This window comes from Notolepis coatsorum (genome assembly GCF_963971535.1).
Source record: "Notolepis coatsorum genome assembly, chromosome: 18".
NCBI lineage: Eukaryota > Metazoa > Chordata > Actinopteri > Aulopiformes > Paralepididae > Notolepis > Notolepis coatsorum.
In genome coordinates, this window is record NC_140182.1 from 26632882 (window position 1) to 26657615 (window position 24734).

A 24734-nucleotide genomic window follows, 5' to 3' on the forward strand; every position below is an offset into this window, starting at 1 on the left:
GCATTTTATATAGCGCTTTTATCTGAAGTGCTTTACAATTTTGCTCCTCACATTCACCCATTCACTCACACATGACGGAGGCAACCATGCAAGGTGCCAACCCAACTGGGTAGCAATTAGGGGTTAATTGTCTTGCTCAAGGATCTATAAATCTAGGATTTATCCGCTGGTAAAGGTAATCAGGCGCCCAGGAGGAGCGGGAATCGAACCGGGAACGATCCAACTACCAGATGACCGCTCTACCTCCTGAGCCACTGTCGCCCCATTTAGGAGTTAAATATGTTGTTTCAACAGAGTTATATTATGCAACAGTTAAGTTTAGTCAATTATTTGGAATGAAGACCATGTACAATCAATCACAAATACAGTACATGGAATAAGCATGTATTGTGATTGATTGATTGAACATTTTAATTAACAGATTGCAGAATGGGTACAATACAGTACAGCTCAATACACACAATTGTTAAGGGGATACAGACCAGAGAAAGACTTTCATCTTGTTTACATCAGGGTCCCCCATTTTCAATTCTTAATGTAACGGTAGTCTGCATGTATGACATACACATTCTCTCTATTCAACATATCATTGTGACTTAAACACATCTGTAAACATGTATTGTGATGTATGTATCATTTGTGTTCAATAGTGTTCTGGTTCAAGCTCCTTTTGTCTTTTGTCACAAATTTGTTCTTAATTGACCTGCCTGGTTAAATAAAGTAAAACAATAAATTTCTCATGATGATAAATAGAAGGTTGTGAGATCTTCCTCTCATGCGGCACGGTGGTGTAGTGGTTAACACTGTCGCCTCACAGCAAGAAGGTCCAGGGTTCGATTCCCGCTTGGGGACCAGGTTTCCATGATCCCAGGTACCCAGGTGGGGTATCTCCCAGGCCTTTCTGTGTGGAGTTTGCATGTTCTCCCCGTGCTCGCAAGGGTTTCCCCCCCGATAAGATAAAACCCAATGGAAAAACATGCACAACAACAAGATTGCTAACGCTGTGGCGTCCTTGACGAAGACGGACAGGAGCACTTGGATTGGTCCCCTGGCGTGGCTCACGTTGACGCCTGTCTGCTCCCGTCTGCCCTTGGGGGGATTGGGGAAGGACGACGGGATGGGTTAATCGCAGATACGAATTGCATGCATGCATCGCATGTGTGCCAATTGATGACCTCGGAGCAGGTCCTAAATTATTATTATTATTATTATTATCTCTGTGTTTAGCTCAACAGGACTAGAACCGATCTGGTATAATCTACTGTGACTGTAATTCACCGAAAAGCCACAAGATGGAGCTCTAAGCCTGGAAACAGACATGTCGTTCTGATCCTCGCTGAATGAATGATTGATTGAATGAATGAATGAATGAATGAATTAATTAATAAAAACATTATTTAACAGATTGCAGAATGGGTACAATACAGTACGGCTCAAAACACACAATTGTTAAGGGGATGCAGACCAGAGAAAGACGTTTGTCTTGTTTACATCAGGGTCCCCCATTTTCAATTCACCTCTCCCGAGAGTGTGATCCCGATGAGAGGATGACACACACACACACACACACACACACGACAAGACTGACATTTGGTATGTTGTATCAAATAGAAAACAATTCTGGTATTTGCAACCATATCAAATATTATATTATACTGATCCCACAGGGAGCCTGTCCTGTCGGGAGGATCTGGGAGATAGTTAACCTCCACGTGTCACTCGCTCCCAGTGAAACTCCTCGCTGTCAGGTGAAGAGAAACATGTATCAGATGAGGCAGGTGGTAGTCTACACACTCCACAGACCAACAGTAGGGTAGTCTACACCCTCCCCAGACCAACAGTAGGGTAGTCTACACCGTCCACAGACCAACAGTAGGGTAGTCTCCACCCTCCACAGACCAACAGTAAGGTATAGTCTACACACTCCACAGACCAACAGTAGGGTAGTCTACACCCTCCCCAGACCAACAGTAGGGTAGTCTACACACCCTCCCCAGACCAACAGTAGGGTAGTCTACACCCTCCCCAGACCAACAGTATGGTAGTCTACACCCTCCACAGACCAACAGTAGGGTAGTCTACACACCCTCCCCAGACTGACAGTAGAGTAGTCTACACCCTCCCTAGACCAACAGTAGGGTAGTCTACACCCTCCCCAGACCAACAGTAGGGTAGTCTACACCCTCCCCAGACCAACAGTAGGGTAGTCTACACCCTCAACATTACTTGCATCGGCCTATTAGGCTATTGGTCTGGTGTCTCCAGTAGGAATGTCTCCTGCCCCCTCTCTATCTCTCTCCATCCCTCCTACCTCCGTCCTCGCAGACGTCCTTTTCGGCTATAGGATCTAGAGACACTACCCTTCCCTTCTCTGGGACAGTCTAATCAGACTGTTTATCCTCCCTCCCTTCTCACCACAACCACAGCCTGCCTCCTTGCATCTCACTACTGTGTCTCTGGTGGAGCATCTCACTACTGTGTCTCTGGTGCTGCATCTCACTACTGTGTCTCTGGTGGAGCATCTCACTACTGTGTCTCTGGTGGAGCATCTCACTACTGTGTGTCTGGTGGAGCATCTCACTACTGTGTGTCTCTGGTGGAGCATCTCACTACTGTGTGTCTGGTGGAGCATCTCACTACTGTGTCTCTGGTGGAGCATCTCACTACTGTGTCTCTGGTGGAGCATCTCACTACTGTGTCTCTGGTGGAGCATCTCACTACTGTGTGTCTGGTGGAGCATCTCACTACTGTGTCTCTGGTGGAGCATCTCACTACTGTGTCTCTGATGGAGCATCTCACTACTCTGTGTCTGATGGAGCATCTCACTATTGTCTCTCTGGTGGAGCATATCACTACTGTGTGTCTGGTGGAGCATCTCACTACTGTGTGTCTGGTGGAGCATATCACTACTGTGTGTCTGGTGGAGCAGCTCACTATTGTGTCTCTGGTGGAGCATCTCACTACTGTGTCTCTGTAATGTTGTCGTCCTGTCTGAGATGTACCAGTTAACCACTGATCTGAATGTTGTCTGTCTGAGATGTACCAGTTAACCACTGATCTGAATGTTGTCTGAGATGTACCAGTTAACCACTGATCTGAATGTTGTCTGAGATGTACCAGTTAACCACTGATCTGAATGTCCTTGTCTGTCTGTCTATGATGAATTGAAAATGGGGGACCCTGATGTAAACAAGACGAAAGTCTTTCTCTGGTCTGCATCCCCTTAACAATTGTATGTATTGAGCTGTACTGTACCCATTCTGCAATCTGTTAATAGTGTTCAATCAATGTACCAATGTACCACTGATCTGAATGTTGTCCGTCTGAGATGTACCAGTTAATCACCAATCTAAATGTTGTCTGTCTGAGATGTACCAGTTAACCACTGATCTGTCTGTCTGAGATGTACCAGTTAACCACTGATCTGACTGTCTGAGATGTACCAGTTAACCACTGCACCGTTACCTCATAACTTACATGTGCTTTGATGATATTGATGTTATATTGAGCAGTATATTTATGTGATGTTACGCGTGACATCACTAAAAAAAAGAACTGTCCAAGATGACTTTGCTGTGTTCTGCGTCTGCACTCTATACTAGATTCATATCACATTTTATCTTCTTAAAGGGGGAATTCCACTCTGGATGTCTTGTATTTGTAGACGCATTGCTTTGTTACAGAGTAAAATCAGCTCACAGGCCATGAACCTAAACCACTGCACCTGCATCAGCCTCCTGCTTTACGGAGGACTATACAGCAAGACACGTTGTTGGGTCAGCCAACAGGCTCAGCAAGTGGAGCGGTCGTCTGGTAATCAGAAGGTTCCTTGTTCGATTCCGGCTCCTCCCGGGCAGCACGTTGCAGTGTCCTTGAGCAAGACACTGAACCCCTAACCGCTCACGATGAGCTGGTTGGCACCTTGCATGGTTGCCTCCGCCGTCGGTGTGTGAATGAATGGGTAAAGTGTGAGGAACAAATTGTAAAGCACTTTGGATAAAAGCACTATATAAATGCAGCCATTTACCATGAGCAGACGGAGCATAGAGCTACGTGTCATCATGACATACAGCTCAAACAGACGTAGAACTACGTGTCATCATGACATACAGCTCAAACAGATGTAGAACTACATGTAATTTACATTTAGTCATTTAGCTGACGCTTTTATCCAAAGCGACTTACAAGTTCTGTACGACAAGTCATCAGGAAGGGTACAGCTCTATCAGCTGAGTAACAATGTTCATCAAAGTGTTGCGTGCTACAGTGTAGGTTAGTTTATTAGGACAAGTGCATGACAGTAAGGTTAGTTAGGGTTAGATTTTTTTTTAATTATTATTATTATTTTTACTTCAGATAATGGTTGAAGAAGTGCGTCTTCAGTTGACGGCGAAAGATTGGACGGGTTTCGGCTGTCCTAACTGGGGTGGGTGGTTCATTCCACCATTGTGGGGCAAGGACTGAGAATAGGAGACTTCTCTTTGATGACCCTCCCGGAGCTTGGATAGGAGTAGGTCTGAGGCGGCCAGAAGATGCAGAGCGTAGGGGTCTTGAGGGTGTGTAGTTACAGACCATTGACCAGAGGTAGGCGGGAGCGGTTCCCTTTGCCGCATGGTATGCTAGGTCGAGGGCCTTGAAGCGGATACGTGCAGCAATGGGGAGCCAGTGCAGGTCCCTAAGAAGTGGGGTGACATGGGCCGACTTCGGTAGGTTTGAGATCAGGCGGGCCGCTGCGTTCTGAATGAGTTGAAGAGGCTTGGTGGCAGTGGCCGGGAGGCCAGTGAGCAGTGCGTTGCAGTAGTCGAGGCGGGAGATGACTGTTGATTGGACGAGGAGTTGGGTGGCTTCTTTTGTCAGGAAGGGGCGGATCCTTCTGACGTTGCTCAGGACGAATCTGCAGGTTCTGGTTGTCGCTGCGATGTGAGCATAGAAGTTCAACTGGTCGTCGAGGACAACACCAAGGTTCTTGGCGGTCGGGGATGCGGTCACAGCTGCATTCTCGACTGTGATGGAAAGGTCGGTCAGGGGGGAGGATTTGGCCGGCAGGTGGAGCAATTCTGTTTAGCTTAGGTTCAGTTTGAGGTGGTTGGTCGTCATCCAGGCGGAGATGTCGGACAGACAGGCTGAGATCCGCTCAGAGACGTGGATGTCTGAGGGAGGGAAGGAGAGGAAGAGTTGAGTATCATTGGCATAACAATGATACGAGAAGCCATGAGACGTGATAATGTTACCCAGTGATTTAGTGTAGAGGGAGAAGAAAAGGGGTCCTAGGACCGAGCCCTGGGGGACACCCGTCCGCAGGGGGTGGGTGGCGGACAGGGTCCCTCTCCATGACACTTGGTAGGAGCGGTCATTGAGGAAAGATGTTAACCAATGTCAACGCAGAGCCAGCCACTCCCGTTCCTGCGAGGGCCGCGGGGAGGATCTGATGGTTGAAGGCTGCAGTGTCATCATGACATACAGCTCAAACAGACATAGAGCTACGTGTCATAATGACATACAGCTCAAACAGACGTAGAGCTACGTGTCGTCATGACATACAGCTCAAACAGACGTAGAGCTACGTGTCGTCATGACATACAGCTCAAACAGACGTAGAGCTACGTGTCGTCATGACATACAGCTCAAACAGACGTAGAGCTACGTGTCGTCATGACATACAGCTCAAACAGACGTAGAGCTACGTGTCATCATGACATACAGCTCAAACAGACGTAGAGCTACGTGTCATCATGACATACAGCTCAAACTGACATAGAGCTACGTGTCATCATGACATACAGCTCAAACAGATTATTTTCAGTGGAACAGGGACATGCATACCCATAACACCAGAGCCAGCATTGCCGACCTGCGTATTTCAAGGTTCAAAACAAATATGGGCAAATGTTCTTTTAAATTCTGGGGAGCCACAAATTGGAATTTGCTACCTTCACAGCTAAAATGTATCAGTAGCCGACACAATTTTAAGAAAAAAGTTAAATCATGGCTCCTCGACAATGTCAAAAACTAGATTTTAAAATGCATGAACATGTTCGTTACTATGAACGTGTCTATGTAGTTTGTCAAATAGTTATTTATGGTCATGTTTTGTATTGCTTGTCTGTCTGAGACCAAGGACCACAATGGAAATACATCTCGACTTTTTTGTGTAGCATCCTTGATGTTTTTCTGGAATCTTGTATATATTTTTGAAACGTCTAATCAAATCAAATCAAGAGAGAATTCATTAGTTACGCCTCAAAATGTTGCTTTGTCGCGGAATTTCCCTTTAATTAATGTATTTGTTTATTAATCATGTCTGTTCTCATACATTGTGTGCTGCTGACTACGATGTCCTTGTGGAGATGTACAAAGATCTCATCTTTGGAACCCTAGCTCTATTTCTTACTTGGCAATAATGAGTCCTTTCTCAGCACAATCCACGCTGTTCCTCACACCAGCTCCAGACAATTGGCCACAAACCAATGCAAAGTCAATGCAGCTCGAGCTCCTGTCTGTACAAGCTAACTGAAGCTCGCTGAGATCTATTCTGTGTTGCACTGTGGAGTAGAGTTCAGTGAGCTTCACTTAGCTTGTGCAGACAGGAGTTCGACCCCATTGACTTTGCATGGGTTTGTGGCCAACTGTCTGGAGCTGGCAATCTGTCTATTGCCACCACATCTACCTCACTATAATATATACATGTCTGTGCAATACCACATCTACCTCACTATAATATATACATGTCTGTGCAATACGACATCTACCTCACTATAATATATACATGTCTGTGCAATACCACACCTACCTCACTATAATATATACATGTCTGTGCAATACGACATCTACCTCACTATAATATATACATGTCTGTGCAATACGACATCTACCTCACTATAATATATACATGTCTGTGCAATACGACATCTACCTCACTATAATATATACATGTCTGTGCAATACGACATCTACCTCACTATAATATATACATGTCTGTGCAATACGACATCTACCTCACTATAATATATACATGTCTGTGCAATACGACATCTACCTCACTATAATATATACATGTCTGTGCAATACTACATCTACCTCACTATAATATATACATGTCTGTGCAATACGACAGATGTTTGGGACATGTGCAATAATGTCATTGACTACTAAGGTGCAATATCTTTTTCTCTACTGTATGATACAATTATATAGTATATAGAGGTATAATGTAGAATAATACATGATATAATACAACAGTATACACAGTATATAGACAAATGTATATAAATGAATGAACCTCAGTAAATATGCAATTTAACTAACAGACAAAGTATTAATTTATGTTAATGTCATTGTGTTGATGTTTTCATTTCTGCAAAATAAGTATGTACATTTTGTTTGGTTTGGTAAACATTGCGCTATGAACAGTATCAGTGTACTGTATGTGTGTAGGGGCAGGTACAATAAGAGTTTTCTTCTTCCTGTTCCTTTCGGTCATGGAATTTAGTGGATCATATTAAGTGAACTATATGTACTGAAGACACTGTTGGACTGTAACAATTCCATGTACGAATAATAATAATAATAATAATAATAATAATAATAATAATAATAATAATAAAAAAAAAGACATGGGGGAGAAAACAGAAAAAGAAAATCAGTGTTGTTGCTAATCATACATATGCTAGCCTGTTTTTTAACAATAATGTGTGATGCCATCACAAACACTGGCATTTAAAGGGTACAAATACAAAAAATCCTGCACCAGAATGCAGGAAATGAAGTCTTTGTAACAAAAGAAATCCTGGTGGGGGACCCCAGACCCCCTGCTTAAAAAGTGGCCTGACTGGGGCTATATTTTGCACTATATTTCCTGGCCTGAATGATTTCCCCAGTCCGGCCCTGGTTAAAAGCCTCCAATGCTTATTAGTGTGTGTGCGTTTGAACGTTTGCATGTTTCAACCATACATTTCCATTTATAAATAAAAAAATAAAAAAGCTTTTTATTTTACCTCCTATAATAGTGGGGGTCGTGGCTCTCTGACACCGTTATTTGGGGGTCGTGGCCTGAAAAGTTTGGGAACCCCTGCACTAATGTATGTATGTTAGTGTGTGTATGGGTACATGGAATGTGTTGTGTGGTAGTGTGTGTATAATTTGTTAGGTGCTGCATAAACACATTTCGTTGTACTGTGTAAAGCTTTCTACTTCTACTACACAGGGAATGGAACCCCTAACCACAGGGAATGGAACCCCTAACCACAGGGAATGGAGGCAGCCATCTTTGTCCATCAGTAGTTTGAGCTCAGAGCTTCTAGAGAATCAGATTCAGTATCAGTTAGTATAATGAACATGGTTTGTAAGGTTCTGATTCTGACATATTAGGAGACATTCTTTAATGTTGCGTTAGAGATTAATTACTTTAATTCTTAAACAATCAAAAATCCAACTAACACCAAACATAAGAGAAATTAATAGAATTTTTTAAAGAAAAGGGTAAAAATAAATAAAAAAGAGATGACCTACTCTACTACCTCTACCTCTCTGACCTCCTCTCCCACCTCTACCTCTCTCACCTCCTCCACCACCTCTACCTCTCGGACCTCCTCCCCCACCTCTACCTCTCTCACCTCCTCCACCACCTCTACCTCTCTGACCTCCTCCACCACCACCTCTACCTCTCTGACCTCCTCCCCCACCTCTCTGACCTCCTCCCCCACCTCTACCTCTCTCACCTCCTCCACCACCTCTAGCTCTAGCCCCTTCCGTGACTGCGATGTGCAAGCCAGGGGCTTTTGAATCCGCAGTCACTCGCAGCTCTATAGCTCGCAGGCTTATTTGGACCACCAAGCACTGCTTATAAGCTCGGGGTGGTTCAAAAATATATCAGATATGAATGTCAAGGTACCCAGCGTACAATTAGGGTTTCACACACAGCCGCGCTGGAGTCTGAAAGCTCGGAGTTGCTGTATTTCCGTATTTGGCTGCCTGGTGCGCCTGCGCTGATCACATCACAGCGCAGGCGCACCAGGCAGCCAAATACGGAAATACACGGCTCGCTCTGAGTACCACTCGTTTTATAAAAATGATTTATTAGCAACTCCGAGCTTTCAGACCCCAGCGCGGCTGTGTGTGAAACCCTAATTGTACGCTGGGTACCTTTGAAATTCATATCTGATATATTTTTGACCCACCCCGAGCTTATAAGCAGTGCTTGGTGGTCCAAATAAGCCTGCGAGCTATAGAGCTACGAGTGACTGTGGATTCAAAAGCCCCTGGCTTGCACATCGCAGTCGCGGAAGGGGCTACTCTAGCTCTGACCTCCTCCACACCCTACGGTCCTTTAAATCAGCCTCAAAAAAACCCTGCCAACACCCTAATATTCTTTAAATCAACCAAAAAAAACTGCCAACAGCCTAGTGTTTTAAAACAGCATCAAAACCCACCTGCCAACACTCTACTGTCCTTTAAAACAGCATCAAAACCCACCTGCCAACACCCTACTGTCCTTTAAAACAGCATCAAAATCCACCTGCCAACACCCTACTGTCCTTTAAATCAACCTAAACAAATGCCAACACCCTACTGTCTTTTAAATCAGTCTCAAATCCACATTTTCACAAATTTTGCTTTTGACCCAGTTGTATTATCCCATTCTGTAAAGAGTCTTTGAGAACTGTGAAAAGCACAAATCGAATGTATTATTAATAATCATATCAATATTATTAATGCTATTGTTGTTATTATTATTAGTAATATAGATATGATTATTAATAATACACATGTTCATATATTATTAATAATCATAATAATACTGTTACCACTCCATCTTCACTTCCTCTTTCTCTCCTACTGCTTCCTCCCCTGTCTTTCATTGTCCAGGTCATACAGTCCAACATACACCATACGCCCCTCACTCCGCCGCCAATCATCTGCCTCGTCAAATCACTGCTTCAGTCGGTCTGACTGACTCGGCGGAGGGTCAGCGGGTTCCTGTCTGTACAGAAGAACGGATACAGTTTCTCATAGAATGGGCAGCGACTGAAGCTGTAGATGTTGGCTCCAGTGTCTGCGTTGTAAAAGGAGACATCTCTGGCCTCATAATCCACAAACACCCCTAGTGTCTGAAGCGTCTCTGTCAGGGAGAGGGTGACAGGAGTGTCAGCATAAGCTTTATACACACCACTGTGCAATCCCACAGACCAGACCCCGTTGTCAGGTTTCCACGTGATGCCGCTCTTCCTCTCAATGGACTCTGTGACGACGCCTATAATCCAGGAGAGGCTTCCCGTCACCTCGACCTCATAGTAAAATCTCCCAGAGACGAAGCCTCCCTTCCCCAGGACACACAGGTAGTTCTCAAATCTTTTGGGATTACAGGAGAGAGCCTGTCTGGGGTCTCCCCGTCTCACTTGTTTGCGGTCCTCAGAGAGAAGGAATTGAGGATGAGCAGTGTCCGGGTCCAGAGACACGTCCACAGCATACTGTCTCACTGTGTTCACTCCCATCGCCTCTAGTGTCTCAGAGAGCGTCTTCTGCATCTTTTCCACAGCTCTCCTCACGGCCTCCGCAGGGCCTCGGTCAAACTGGAGCTTCCTTCCAGGCAAGGTCTGGGTTGTGGGGAGGGTGCAGAGGGATGCAGAGCTCTTGAGGAGGTGGAGTTGGTCCTCGGTGTGTGAGAGTATCTTCAGCTCTGAGCTCCTGCTCAGTAACATGTTGATCTCCTCCTCAAGCTCTTTGATGATTTCTTCAGCCTGTTTCTCTAAAGCCTTCTGTGTCTTTTCAGCTGCCTTAATGATTTCAGATGTGTTTCTCTCACCAAGGTCGACAGAGTTCCTGATATTCCGAACCTTCTCCTGTCGCTCCCGGATCATGTGTTGTACTTGTGACTCTGTGTTTCCCAGTTCTACCTTCCTCTCTTCACACTCGTCCTCAATGGGTACAGTCGTGTGGGTCTTGTGGTCAGAGAAAATGCACAGTAAACACACGCACATCTTGTCGTTCTTACAGAACAGTTCCAGAGGCCTTTTGTGCTTCTTACAGACCCTGTCCTCCAGGTTCTCCACAGGATCAATCAGGTTGTGTCTCTTGAAGGAAGCCAGGATCTGGTGAGGCTGCAGGTGACTCTCACAGAAAGAGACCAGACACACCAGGCAGGACTTCAGAGCCTTGACCCCTTTCTCAGTACAAACATCACAAGGAACATATCCAGACTCAACAAGATGACTTCGCTCCGGAGGCTTGGTTTCATCTTCAACTGAAGCCAGTTTATTAACCTTAGCGCAGTGAGCGGCCATTTCAGAGAATAAAGTGTTGACTTTGAGATCCGGTCGCCTCTCGAAGGCATTCTTACACATGGGACACAGGCAGCGGTCTCTGCTATCCCAGTAGCCTGTGATACAGGTCTTACAGAAGTTGTGTCCACAGGGGATGGTGACCGGGTCAGTGAACACATCTAGACAGATGGAACACTGGAACTGATCCTCTGACAGTCTGAAACTGAGACTGGAACTGGCCATAACTGTGAACAGAGAAAAACAAATGATAAATACAGTATAGCTGCCAGAAACCATTCACTGTGTCCAAACACATAGGCAGGGCTCTACGCTAACCTTTTTCCCAAGGAGCACATGTGCTCCTAAATGAACAAATTTAGGAGCACACAAAGAAATTTAGGAGCACACAAAGAAATTTAGGAGTGCAGTGAAAAAAGTACCAGAGTTTATTAACAAACTTTTATTACATGCATATTATACTGTGCGTGTGTGTGCATACTAAGGGACACAAACATCTGTGCAATAGCACCACCAAAATCACACATTGGTCCATGCCTACTAGACAAAGGATATAGGTTGTCCAGCTGATTTTGTATGTTGTAGTGTTGTCACGATACCAACATTTTGACTTCGATACAGATAGGAAAGGTAATGGAATATATTATTAGATGACATACATGGAAAGTTCTTTATACAATTCTTTAATTCATTATAATTTTAATTAATATTTTGACACTTGAAAAGTAAATAATCAAATGATTGTTACAGCTGCTGAGCTATATACTATAGCTAATGTCCATCAATATCTTCCTTTTGAATGAAATAGGATCAGGAATCAGGAGAGAGGGGATGCAAAGCTTGCAGAGTTTTCGAGAGAGAGACAGAAGGGCGGCTAGGTGGCGCAGTGGGCAAGGCGCTCGCCACCAACGCAGGAGATGCTGGGTTCGAGCCCAGCTCTCGGCGTTGCTACCAGCTTGGCTGGTCGTTCATACCAATACAATTGGCAGTATTAGGGGGTGGGAAGCTGGTGGGTGAGGATCGGACGTTGTGGACAGCGACTCCTACAGGTCGGTTGGTGCGCCTGCGCAGTAGAATCACGCAGACCCTCACGCTGTGCAGGTGAAAAGATGCGACGGCTGCCTCCTCGAGTACCGGAGGGGACACGTGATGCAAGGCTTCGTCCACATTGCAGCCGGCTTGTGGGAGGCATGGCCTAACAGCGTTCGAGAGAGGGGAGGGTAGAATTGGACAATACGAAATTGAGGACGGGAGAAAAATAGAAAAATGGGGAGAAAAAGTAGATAAAAAAAAAGAGAGAGAGAGGCAGAGAGTTTTACCGCGACGAGGTGCGTTTAGACCATTGCTCGCGGACTTTTCCTTACACACATAGAGACAGCGGAGAGAGAGAGAGAGAGATGTTTTTACCGCAACGAGGTGCGTTTAGAGTAGACCATTGCTCACAGACTTTTCCTTACACATAGAAACAGCGGCGAGAGAGGGAGAGAGGTTTTTACCGCGACGACGTGCGTTTAGACCATTGCTCGCAGAGTTTTCCTTACACATAAAAACAGCGTGACTCGTGAGATAAGTTGTCACAGAGCTGTCAAACGCAGGGCTGAATAGTTAGATGTCATACCTGTAGCTTCTAAAATTGAAGGTCCGCACTGCTCCGTGTATATTATGAAATGACAATTGCGCTTCGACACGCCCACTACTGTTACAAGGGAATGGGATTGTTATATAAACCCCCCCACAATGGTGTGTGTTTGTACGTTCCAGCAGGGACCAGGATGTAAGCTATGCTGTTGTGGTATGGGTTGGCAATACAGACGCACAGTGGATATACACGCTCTAGCCTCCTGTCTCGTTATTTAACACAAACATGGTGTCAGAAGTGGCTATAATTACGTGAGTAATTATACGGGTATGGTGCGCTACTGTGCAGGAAATCGAGTGAAGCAGTAAGCGTTTGCGGCGAGCTAAGCTACAAACAAAATATAGCATCACCATGGCAACAGCGATACTACCACCAAAGGAGATGAAGATGAGCGGCGATCTCGCAAGTAACTGGGATAATTTCTGATCGGAATTTGAGGACTACATACTGGCAGCGGGATTGAAGGACAAGGTAAAGGAGGTGCAAGCAGCAACCTTGCGACGCTTGATGGGCAGTGAATGTTGCCATATATACAGACATAATTTAGGACTTACGGCAGACCAGGGGAAGGACGTGGCCATCATCATTGCTGCTTTAGAGGCATATTTTAAGCCAACAAGGAACATTATTTTTGAAAGATATGTGTTTGGGAAATGCAATCAAGATGAAGGGGAACCCATAGATTCATTTATAACAAGGCTGAGGGAGAAGGCTTCGTCTTGTGATTATGGGCGACTCAGAGAGGAGTTGATAAGAAACAAAGTAGTGCTGGGGGTGTGTGATGAGAGTGTGCGCCATCGTCTACTCTAGGGTTGTCACGATACCAACATTTTAGTTTCGATACGATACCAATATTAATTTCGATACTTTCGATCAGAATCAGGGAAAAACTCTCAGATGTCATTATTGTTCTTTATTTTAAAACACAATGAACAATGACAAGAATAAATAAATTAAAAGCAATGGCATTTAAAATGCTGGAGAACTTTTTTGCACTCAAAACAGTTGCTGTACAAGGTTTCTGAACCCAGCTTTCTCAACTATTGGAACTTGGTCCATACAGATGAACTCTGCGACTGCCCAGTTGAGCCTTTTATCATCTTTGGACTAATTTGTGTACTTTATATGCTGCTCAAAAAAAGCGGAGGTTAGGTTGCTTCTGAGTGGGGGGAGTCACTATGTGAGCCAAATGCAGCAGACTTCTGTAGTTAAAAAATTCAAGGGGTAGAAAAAGTATGGTTGTATTATTATTATTATACATTTGTCATAGCAGAGGGCCTAATTAGTTTGAGATACCATAAGTTACCTAGAAAACATTTTGATGAGTGAGACTGATTATAGCCTATCATAATCTAGAACTAGGTTATGTCATATTGTAGGCTGTTTAACAAAAATAAAATAGATTTCCGTTGTCTTTATACAGTATGTATGAACCATTAATGGGCAATTGTCAAATGTTTCTGTATAAATCACATTTGTGACTAAGCCATAGAGATGCTGTGTTTACTAGCTTTCAGCACGGCAGTTTAGGCTATGTATAGCTTATTATTAGGCTTTAGGGCTGCAACGATTAGTCGACATAATTGACGACGTCGATTATAAAAAAATCGTCGACGAGAAATTGTTGCGTCGATTAGTCATTAAAAAAAATAAAAAAATGTATTTAATTTTTTTTTTTTTGTGCACTACCTATCTTTGTGAGAGTGGCTTCTCAGGGTTCCAGACAACATCATAACATGATGATCCCATAGCAAATTTTGGACATTGAAAACATTGTTCCCCTGCAGGAGATGATGATCAGACTAGACACACAATACATTACACACGCACTCCTCTCACTCACACACAGCGATCAGAGTAAGACACACACATACACACTCCTCTCACTCACACACAGCGATCAGAGTAAGACACACACACACATACACAGCGATCAGAGTAAGACACACACTTTCACACTCCTCTCTCTCACACACAGCGATCAGAGTAAGACACACACACATTCACACTCCTCTCACTCACACACAGCGATCAGAGTAAGACACACACACATACACAAATTACACAGTACACACCTCTCACTCACACAGCGATCAGAGTAAGACACACACACAAATTACACAGTACACACACTCCTCTCACTCACACAGCGATCAGAGTAAGACACACACACATACACACACACGGACTCCTCTCACACACAGCAAACAAAAGACCTAGAAGTCTGTCTGATCTGACTCATCCCCATCTCCCCTTACAGCTGTTCCACGTCACCCTCCTGGTCCTGGACCAAGTTACAGCCCCATCAGCCGCGGTGCTGGGGGCAGATGCTGCTAGTTATTTCTTTTTTATTATAATTTTTTTAGTTATTTAAAGTACACTTCCACTTTAATTTGTATTATTTAATTTATTTATCTTGTTATGAGTGATTGCTGTATTGTTCTTCAAATACATTTTCATTTAAAGTGGCTTAAGATCCAAATTCAAATGTTTCATGAGTCATTATTTTAATTTGCTATGGGATCATCATGTTATGATGTTGTTGTTTGGTCCTGACAAGAGTCTCAAACAGGGTTTCCGTTAGAAAAAATTGTTGCCGGTCTCCGTGACCTGCAAGATTTCAACTACCGGACAAATGAGATTAATTCCGGTCATAGTTTATTGAGCTTTAAAACAATTGATAGGCAGGCTCATGTCATCCTCAAGGCATGTAGATTTATAATATTATTACTTAAAACTAGGCTACTTTTGCGTATACAGTCATTAATATATTCCAAATAAAATAAGTCCCTCGATACTCCGTCTCCGTGCTGCTGCTGACTTGAAATAAAATAGACCGCGTATGTGGCAGTCGGTCCGACACTGAACAGCAGTCTGTTATAATCACATTTTTATGAGCTAACGAATTCCGTTATATTGGACATTTGTATTAATTATATCAAGCGAAGAACTGAGAAAGCAGAGAGACTGCAACATTATCGTGGTTTGCGTGACTACTCTCTCCACCTCAATGTCACGCGGTCGAAAAGGGCGCTTGTCTATTGGACAGTGGAAATGTGTGTGTGGCTGCGATCCTGTGTGTGCGCGCGCGCGTGTGTGTGTGTCTGTGTGTGTACTGCGGAGCCCAGATCAGCGGAGCCGAGTTTTGACATGGCATTGATCCATTGTTCTATTGAAGCACATTACCTACCACCATCCTCTCGCTAAACAACTTGTAGACCACGGTGTTTTTATGAGTGCCCACAAGTAGCCGTTTTAATAATATAATAAGCCGCGCGCCTCGGTAATAATAATAAGCCGCGTTTTTTCTTCCTTCTTCCCAAGATGCACAGACATAGAGAGAGAGAGAGAGAGAGATAGATAGATAGATAGATAGATAGAGAGATTAGATGCAGTGTGCTTGTTTTGCAGTGAGTGCTGCGAGCAGTGGTAATAATAATCACTTCCTATATTTGGTTCGCGTTTGGTCCGATGAAGCGAACCGAGACCTACGTTTTTAAAGCTCTCGCTGACAACGTCGTTGTCATTATTAGAAGCAACGAGGAAACAAATGTAATGATCGTTTCGTTCATCGCATAGGCTATTTAATTTTAGCCTATTTTAATACAATTCAAATAATCAAATTGTGCTTAGACTCAGGGAATTATTTTCACCGGACATTAAGACCGGAGAAATTAAATATGTCGGACTTCAGGAGATTTTGCCGGACAAATACCGGTAATTACCGGCTAACGGAAACGCTGGTCTCAAAGTCTGGGGTGATGGTAGACAAGCAACTCTGAGGTCATGCTCAATGTCCAATCTGTTCCTCTGCTCCGTCTTCAGCTGGACCAGAGCTGAGAAGCCACTTTCACAAAGATAGGTAGGTTAAAAAAAAAAAAAAAAAAAAAAATATATATATATATATATATATATCTTTTTTTTTCTTTTTTTTTAAACATAATTGGTTTTCGATTAGTCGACTAATCGAAAAAATTATCGACAGATTAGTCGACTACCAAATTAGTCATTAGTTGTTGCAGCCCTATTAGGCTTTTCAATTTATTTTCTATTCTTGCGAATAGCATTGTGGACATTTTCTAATGCTCGTATAAGGAACTGTAGTCACGAGAGCCAGCATAGCTCATCCAACGAACGTTGGCATCAACGGCATGACCACAGCACCGACAGGAGCCACCGCAGCACGCAACTCCAGCCACCACAACCATTGCAGCAAGGATCCCCACTGATCAACGTCAGCCAGCCAGCCCCGACTAGAACTACAGCTCGTCAGCTACACAAGCCAACGTCAGCCGAGTTCCCCCTATGCAAAATGTGCTAGCCAGCCAACGCCAATCAACAAAGATCCCCACTGCAACTGCCGATGGTTATGAACTTATGATAACTAACTAATTGCAGTGAGGATCTTTATTGACCAACACCAGCCAGCTAGCCAGCAAACTCAGCTAACGTTAGCCCACACAGCTAGCGAACCACAACTCTAGCCAAAGCCAGCTAGCCAACGCCAATCAACAAAGATCCTCACCGCGACTGCCGATGGCCACGACAACCAACGCTGCGCGCCACAGCAGCCCCCATCAGCACTGCAGTCGTGCCACCGATGCCAACACTCGCCGGACGAGCCATGCCAGCTCCCGTCCCAACTAGAGTTTGTTGTTCTTCATTCCAGAAGGTTGCTTCTAGAAGGTATTGTACTATACCAATACCGGTATGCCTGTATCAGTTCCGCAACCGTTTCCATTTCCGGGGTAGGCCTGATTGGCCGCGACAGGCACGTGACAGGCACGCGAGCAGGAAGGAGGAGATGGGAGTCCTTCCAATCGGAATATGTTGTTTCTTTACACATATGTTGGATTATGAATATGTCTTTATAGCTACAAATGAATGACTAATTCGGTCAGAAAGCAGTAACACAACAGTTGCAATGTTGTGTTACTGCTTCTCGGCATAAGCCCCAATAAGACCGTCACCAGAGCTCAGCGATGCCGCTTGCGTGAGCATATTCTCCCCGCTGGTGATCGCAGCACGGAGGGTCGCGGACCAGCCTGGCAGCATAGCTATAAAGACATATTCATAATCCAACATATGTGTAAAGAAACAACATATTCCGATTGGAAGGACTCCCATCTCCTCCTTCCTGCTCGCGTGGCTCACACAGGCGGCTTTAGTCTCACTCGAGTGAGGAGGAGCGGAAGACCGCTGGTTCTCCAACATACAGCGGTGTGCTCTTCAGAATGTACCGGGAGAAACGTTTACTGTACCCCGCAGACATAATAAGCATATAAGCAGTGCTTACTAACGTTATTAGTTACGTTATTTCTGACCGAATTAGTCATTCATTTGTCTAGCACAGGGGTTCCCAAACTTTTCAGGCCAGGGCCCAGAAAATAAGGCGTCAGAGAGCCGCGGCCCAATGCACATCGTCGGGCTTTTTTTTTCTTTTTTTTTTGCCAGGCGACCGATTTTTTAAGCCAAATACCACTTCAATCCTATTAAGTTAGTTCAAGTTAGTTATTCATTTATATGTGCTATTTATGAGAGGGCTAACTTGTTGCAAAATAATAATGATAATAATAATAGCCTCATTAAAATACTATTGTTGCTTCGGTTGTTTTCAGCGTTTTATGTGCATAATCTGTTATTTAGTTTGAAATGTTCGTTGAAATAAGTAGATTTTTCGTTTTTGTTTATTTATTAAGTTAATATAAAACCATACAGTCACATTTTAGAATACAATAGAATAGAATTTTAGAATACAACTAGAAAAACTGTCCTGGCCTGCTTCTAAGTTCAGTGGCCTGACAAAAAAAAATAATAATAAAAAAAAAAATATATATTTTTTTTTAATCATCTCGCGGCCCACCCGTGGCTGCTCGCGGCCCACCTTTGGGTCGCGACCCCGACTTTGGGAACCACTGGTCTAGCACAGTCTCTAACAGTGTAACAGTAAGAAGCATTTTGGATAAAAGTATTCTGTACTTCTGTATGACAACAATGTATGCCTTTCAAATGTTAAATGATTAAATGATACACAGCGAAATCTACGCTCTCTCATCCTGCTTTCGCCTAAGGCAGCGATGTGAAAGGCGAAGTGAACTCCAGCAGTAGCGCGCTTGCCGCTGCGGCGGGGGCGTGCCACGTGCGTCACGTGCCTGTCGCGGCCAATCAGGCCTACCCCGGAAATGGAAACGGTTGCGGAACTGATACAGGCTACCGGTATACCGTGCAAACCTAGTCTACTCAGAGAGAAAGATCTCACACTGGGATCAGCCATCGAGATATGCCGGGCTGCAGAAATGACTGATATTAGAATAAAGGCGATGACACAGGATAGACATCAGACATCAGCAATGATACCAGAGACTGTACATGAGTCAGCTGGCCGGCGGCCACAAGTTCCACCCAGGCAGGAACGCTCTGACAGGCCTCTATATCCACCCAGACAGGAACGCTCTGACAGGTCTCTATATCCACCCAGACAGGAACGCTCTGACAGGTCTCTATATCCACCCAGACAGGAACGCTCTGACAGGCCTCTATATTCACCCAGGCAGGAACGCTCTGACAGGCCTCTATATCCACCCAGACAGGAACGCTCTGACAGGCCTCTATTAGGGCTGGGCGATATGGCCTAAATATGATATCACGATATTTTCTGACCTTTCGGCGATACACGATACGCATCACGATGTTTTTCTTTTTTTCCCCAAAATTCATTATGAGGCTTACCAAGACAGTATTTGAGTTTGCAAGCTAACATTAAAGACAAAATAAAATACCCATGCATTTAGCATTTTTATATTATATATTAGATTTAGATTATTGGATTATTAGATTATATATTGCATATATTTAGCAATGAGATATTATATGATTTAGATATGAAATATGATGAATTGAAAATGGGGGACCCTGATGTAGACAAGACGAAAGTCTTTCTCTGGTCTGCATCCTCCAGTCCGCTGTTGACTGTTGTTGTATTGAGCTGTACTGTATTGTTTGTACCCCTGCTGCAATCTTTTAATAACGTTCTCATTCATTCAGTCGGCAAACAGAATCATTTTGATTGACAGTCGCGTCTGCCAATTACGTCACATCGCTTGCACCCGCCCTGCTGTTCTTAGCACCAATCGGAAAGCGCGTATTCATTTTTTACTTCCGCCGTTGGAGAGCTCAATGACAATAACAATGGCAGCTCGCCGCGGACGACGTTTAGCTTTTAGCTCCGCAGAAGGACTAAACGACTGGAGGCATAATGATTTTTCTGCAACGGATGTTATAATAAAAGCCTTTCCATACATCTGTCTGATTGAAAACTTTATTAACAGACCGCAGAATGGGCACAACTGAGTCAGCACGGGCTGAGATATGAACGAGCTTGCTATATCTAGGTCGACCTCGGTCGGCACTATGTAAATACGCTGATGTTATTGAAATTGTAACTATATAGAGACCTCTGAACAGGTCCTGCATTATTATTATTATAACGTTAATGCCACAAAACGAATGCCTTTGTTATCATAAGTAGTCACTTTTGATGCAGTAGTGTGTGTGTGGGGCGGCGCTGTTCAAAAGTGTCAACGTGTGGACCAGATTGACGCGACACAAGCCTCTTGGGCAAAACATCACGATATCCACGATACGTTTAAAAAGTGTATCGTTAATGAACTGTACCCGATATTTATATAATATCGTCATATCGCCCAGCCCTAGCCTCTATATTCACCCAGGCAGGAACGCTCTGACAGGCCTCTATATCCACCCAGACAGGAACGCTCCGACAGGCCTCTATATCCACCCAGACAGGAACGCTCTGACAGGTCTCTATATCCACCCAGACAGGAACGCTCTGACAGGCCTCTATATTCACCCAGGCAGGAACGCTCTGACAGGCCTCTATATCCACCCAGGCAGGAACGCTCTGACAGGCCTCTATATTCACTAGGGATGCCCCGATCACGTTTTTTGCCACAGATACCGATCACCGATCGTCGTGAGCCATATCGGCCGATACCGATCCGATACCGATCGTTTTTGATTAAAAAAAATAATTTTTTTTTAATAAATATATATATTATATAATTAGACTTGTACTTGTATTATCTGCAAGACATCGCCACCACGCAACAAGCTCCACTGTGTGTGTACTCTAGTACAGCGGTTCTCAACAGGGGTTCCCCGGCACACAGGGGTTCCGCGGAGAGCTGCCAGGGGTTCCGCGAGATGCCTGGCAATGTTCTTTAAAAATATAGAATGACAACAGTCTTATTTTGAAAATCCTATAGCGGGTCTCATTTCTGCCCACGCGCAGCTCCAGCTAAATAACTAGGCTCCGAAAGCTAGCAACATTTAGGTCATTATGATACTCCGTGGTGTCGTGACTCATATCCGCTCTACAGCACACAGCCAATAAGGATGCATCTCAACACAGCAGGCTGAGCAGTGAGCTTAGCGTCTCTCAGCTCAGCAGTAGTAGCGTACTCTGGATCTGGAACGCGGACATTGAAACACAGCAAGGATAGTGTTTTTGCGACCCCAAAACAAATCCCTGCTGTTTTATTCCGCAACGGGTCAAATGCATATAACATGCTTTGCAATCCTTGCCATTCCTTTGTGGCCACGTTGTGTTTAAGACCGGAATTAATGTCCCTTTAGCATAAGCTAACAACAAGCCCTGTTCAGAGCGACAGAGAACAGCAGGGTGGGGACTTGGAAGGAGGACTGGGAAGGAGGGGGGGGCATTCTCCCTCTATGTGTGTGCGTTTGAAAAGATATGATGAAGTCAGACTACTATATTATATTGATAGTAAATGTACTGAGGGTGGACAGACGGATTATGTTGATATTTAAACGTAAAAAATACAATACATAATAAATGTATCCATGATCATCATGCAACATAAAACAATTGCAGGAACGGTTTGGGAGAGGAAGGTGTTTTAGGTTGCGTGTTCCAAAAAATGTACTTAAAGTTTAAAGCTCAATATATCAAAACGTGGCACTTTATAGTGAACAGGCACTTTATAGTGAATCCAAATTATTTTTTGGATTACAGAAAATTATCCCTAAAGTGCTATCTGATGCAGCTGCACTGTTTTCCATGAAAATACCATATTTGGATAAGTTTGACCATTTCTAAAAATCTGAAAATCATTAAGTCACTCTGGATAAAAAAAGACTTTACAGACAACATTGAGACAAAGCTTCCTGACACATCTCCATCCAAACTCTTGGAAGAACTCATTGAAATCTCATCTGATACCACCTGGAGAGCTAGTTTCAGAGTGTGGTGCTGAGGACCGAGTATCTCATGATGCTGCAGTTAAGGTGTTGATACCATTCAGCCCCACATATCGGTGTGAAGCTGGCTTTTCATCCATGACAGCTCTGAAAACAAAATATAGGGCCAAGTTGAGCCTTGATGATGACATGCGTGTTGCCTTGTCAAAGATCTCCCCACGTATTGACCGTATTATTAGCCAGCAGCAGCGGACCTCGCATTGAGCTAGAAATGTCCACTGAGTGAACGAGTGCTTATTTTCTGTATTTATTTATATTTTTTGAGAAATAGTAACTTGGTGATCCTTTTCTGTATTTAAAAAAAATACATGATTTTCTGTTTTTGAGAAATTGTCAAACTTATCCAAATATGCTATTTTTATGGAGAACAGTGCAGCTGCAACAGATAGCACTTTAGTGATCCTTTTCTGTATTAAAAAAAAAAACATGATTTTCAGTTTTTTCTTAAATAAACATTATTTTGAAAGCAAGCACTTTTGTCATCAGATTCAGACAACTTTATTGATCCCGCGTGGGGCAATTCATATTTGCAGATTCACCAACAAGCAACAAAGACAAACAAACAACAAAACATCTCAACGACAGCACGGCAAATAAAGAATCATTGTATCATCATTGTAGCAAAAAAGACAGGACCGAAAAAGTCTTTATCGTATGTAGGGGTGCCCTGGAATATTTTATTGAACACAGGGGTGCCTTGGCAGCAGAAAGGTTGAGAACCCCTGCTCTAGTAGCCTCCAGCTACGGCCAGGATTCTACGGAGCTGCAGCTGGACCTATACTCGAGTAGCCTCGAGCTACGGCCAGGATTCTCCTGCGCTGCAGCTGGACCCTATTGGTATAACGTTACTGTGCTCAGCAAGCCCTCAGCTCGAATACGCGTCGAATCAGTGTTATAAGACATTGATATCAGGAGCTATCTGTAGCTACTGCTAGCCGGATATATAACGTTAATACAACGCCTCAGTGAATTATTTAGTTCAATAAGACATTTCTTTTTGAACAGTGAACTAACTTGCGCTAATGTGAGCTAACAGGTATCATACACGTCTCTACTAGACTATTGCTGGAGCATTTGTTGATATCAGGAGCTATCAGTAGCTAGCCGGCTAGATACCGTTCGGTTAGACAATGCCTCATCATGTATTAAACTAAAAGTGAATAGTTGACTGGGTCATTTTGTAACATTAGCTCAGGGAGACGCCATCCTCCCGTCCCACTAGACTAGACCCGTGTTTACATGCGTGCGGGAGGGGTTGGAGGGATGAGCAGACGCCGCACCACCCGGTGTCTGAGACAGAACTCAGCGAATGAGATTGGTTTTGACGATCGGCGAAAATAAAGCATTATCACCGATCACCGATCGCATATTTATACTGATTATCGGCCGATAACGATCGGTGGCCGATCGATCGGGGCATCCCTAATATTCACCCAGGCAGGAACGCTCTGACAGGCCTCTATATTCACCCAGGCAGGAACGCTCTGACAGGCCTCTATATTCACCCAGGCAGGAACGCTCCGACAGGCCTCTATATTCACCCAGGCAGGAACGCTCTGACAGGCCTCTATATCCACCCAGGCAGGAACGCTCTGACAGGCCTCTATATTCACCCAGGCAGGAACGCTCTGACAGGCCTCTATATTCACCCAGGCAGGAACGCTCCGACAGGCCTCTATATTCACCCAGGCAGGAACGCTCTGACGGGCCTCTATATCCACCCAGGCAGGAACGCTCTGACAGGCCTCTATATCCACCCAGGCAGGAACGCTCTGACAGGCCTCTATATTCACCCAGGCAGGAACGCTCTGACAGGCCTCTATATCCACCCAGGCAGGAACGCTCTGACATGCCTCTATATCCACCCAGGCAGGAGCGCTCTGACAGGCCTCTATATTCACCCAGGCAGGAACGCTCTGACAGGCCTCTATATCCACCCAGGCAGGAACACTCTGACAGGCCTCTATATTCACCCAGGCAGGAACGCTCTGACAGGCCTCTATATTCACCCAGGCAAGAACGCTCCGACAGGCCTCTATATCCACCTAGGCAGGAACATTCTGACAGGCCTCAATATTACGCGCCAGGTGCAAATTCAAGCGTAGGTTCTGCGGCACCGCGCACAGGCACGGACGGGAACAGTGCCCAGCCTATGGCAAGACGTGCCGCATTTGCGCAAAACTCAATCATTTTGCTGTAGTATGCATGCAGAGAGGCCAGGCCACCCGACAGCTACATACAGCAGACATCGACACTGAATACCTTGAGAATATACACAGTGGGGAGGCAGAGGCTCACATATACACGGCAGAGAGCATAGGGGCAGTTCAGGGAGGTGGAAAAAAATTGTTTGCACATTTTAAGATTAACGGAGGGTTGCAGAGGTGCCAGTTAGATTCAGGGGCGACCTATGATGTGATGAGCATATACATGAGGAGGCTGGGCCCTGGAGCAAGGCCCAGCCAAACAAGGTTGGTGCTGTATTCAGGCCAATCAATTCCCTCATTTGGCTTATTCAA

General features: G+C 44.4%; 1 protein-coding gene across 1 annotated transcript in view; it reads right to left on the bottom strand.

Annotated features, from left to right (window-relative positions):
- Positions 1-9263: 9263 nt before the first annotated feature.
- Positions 9264-24734, bottom strand: part of LOC311245603 (E3 ubiquitin-protein ligase TRIM39-like) — a 38242-nt gene continuing 22771 nt past the window's right edge. The window contains exon 2 of the mRNA XM_084335508.1: positions 9264-11503. Within this exon, the coding sequence (XP_084191634.1) occupies positions 9936-11501 (1566 nt within the window). The 5' untranslated portion in view covers positions 11502-11503 and the 3' untranslated portion in view covers positions 9264-9935. The remainder of the gene's footprint in view (positions 11504-24734) is intronic.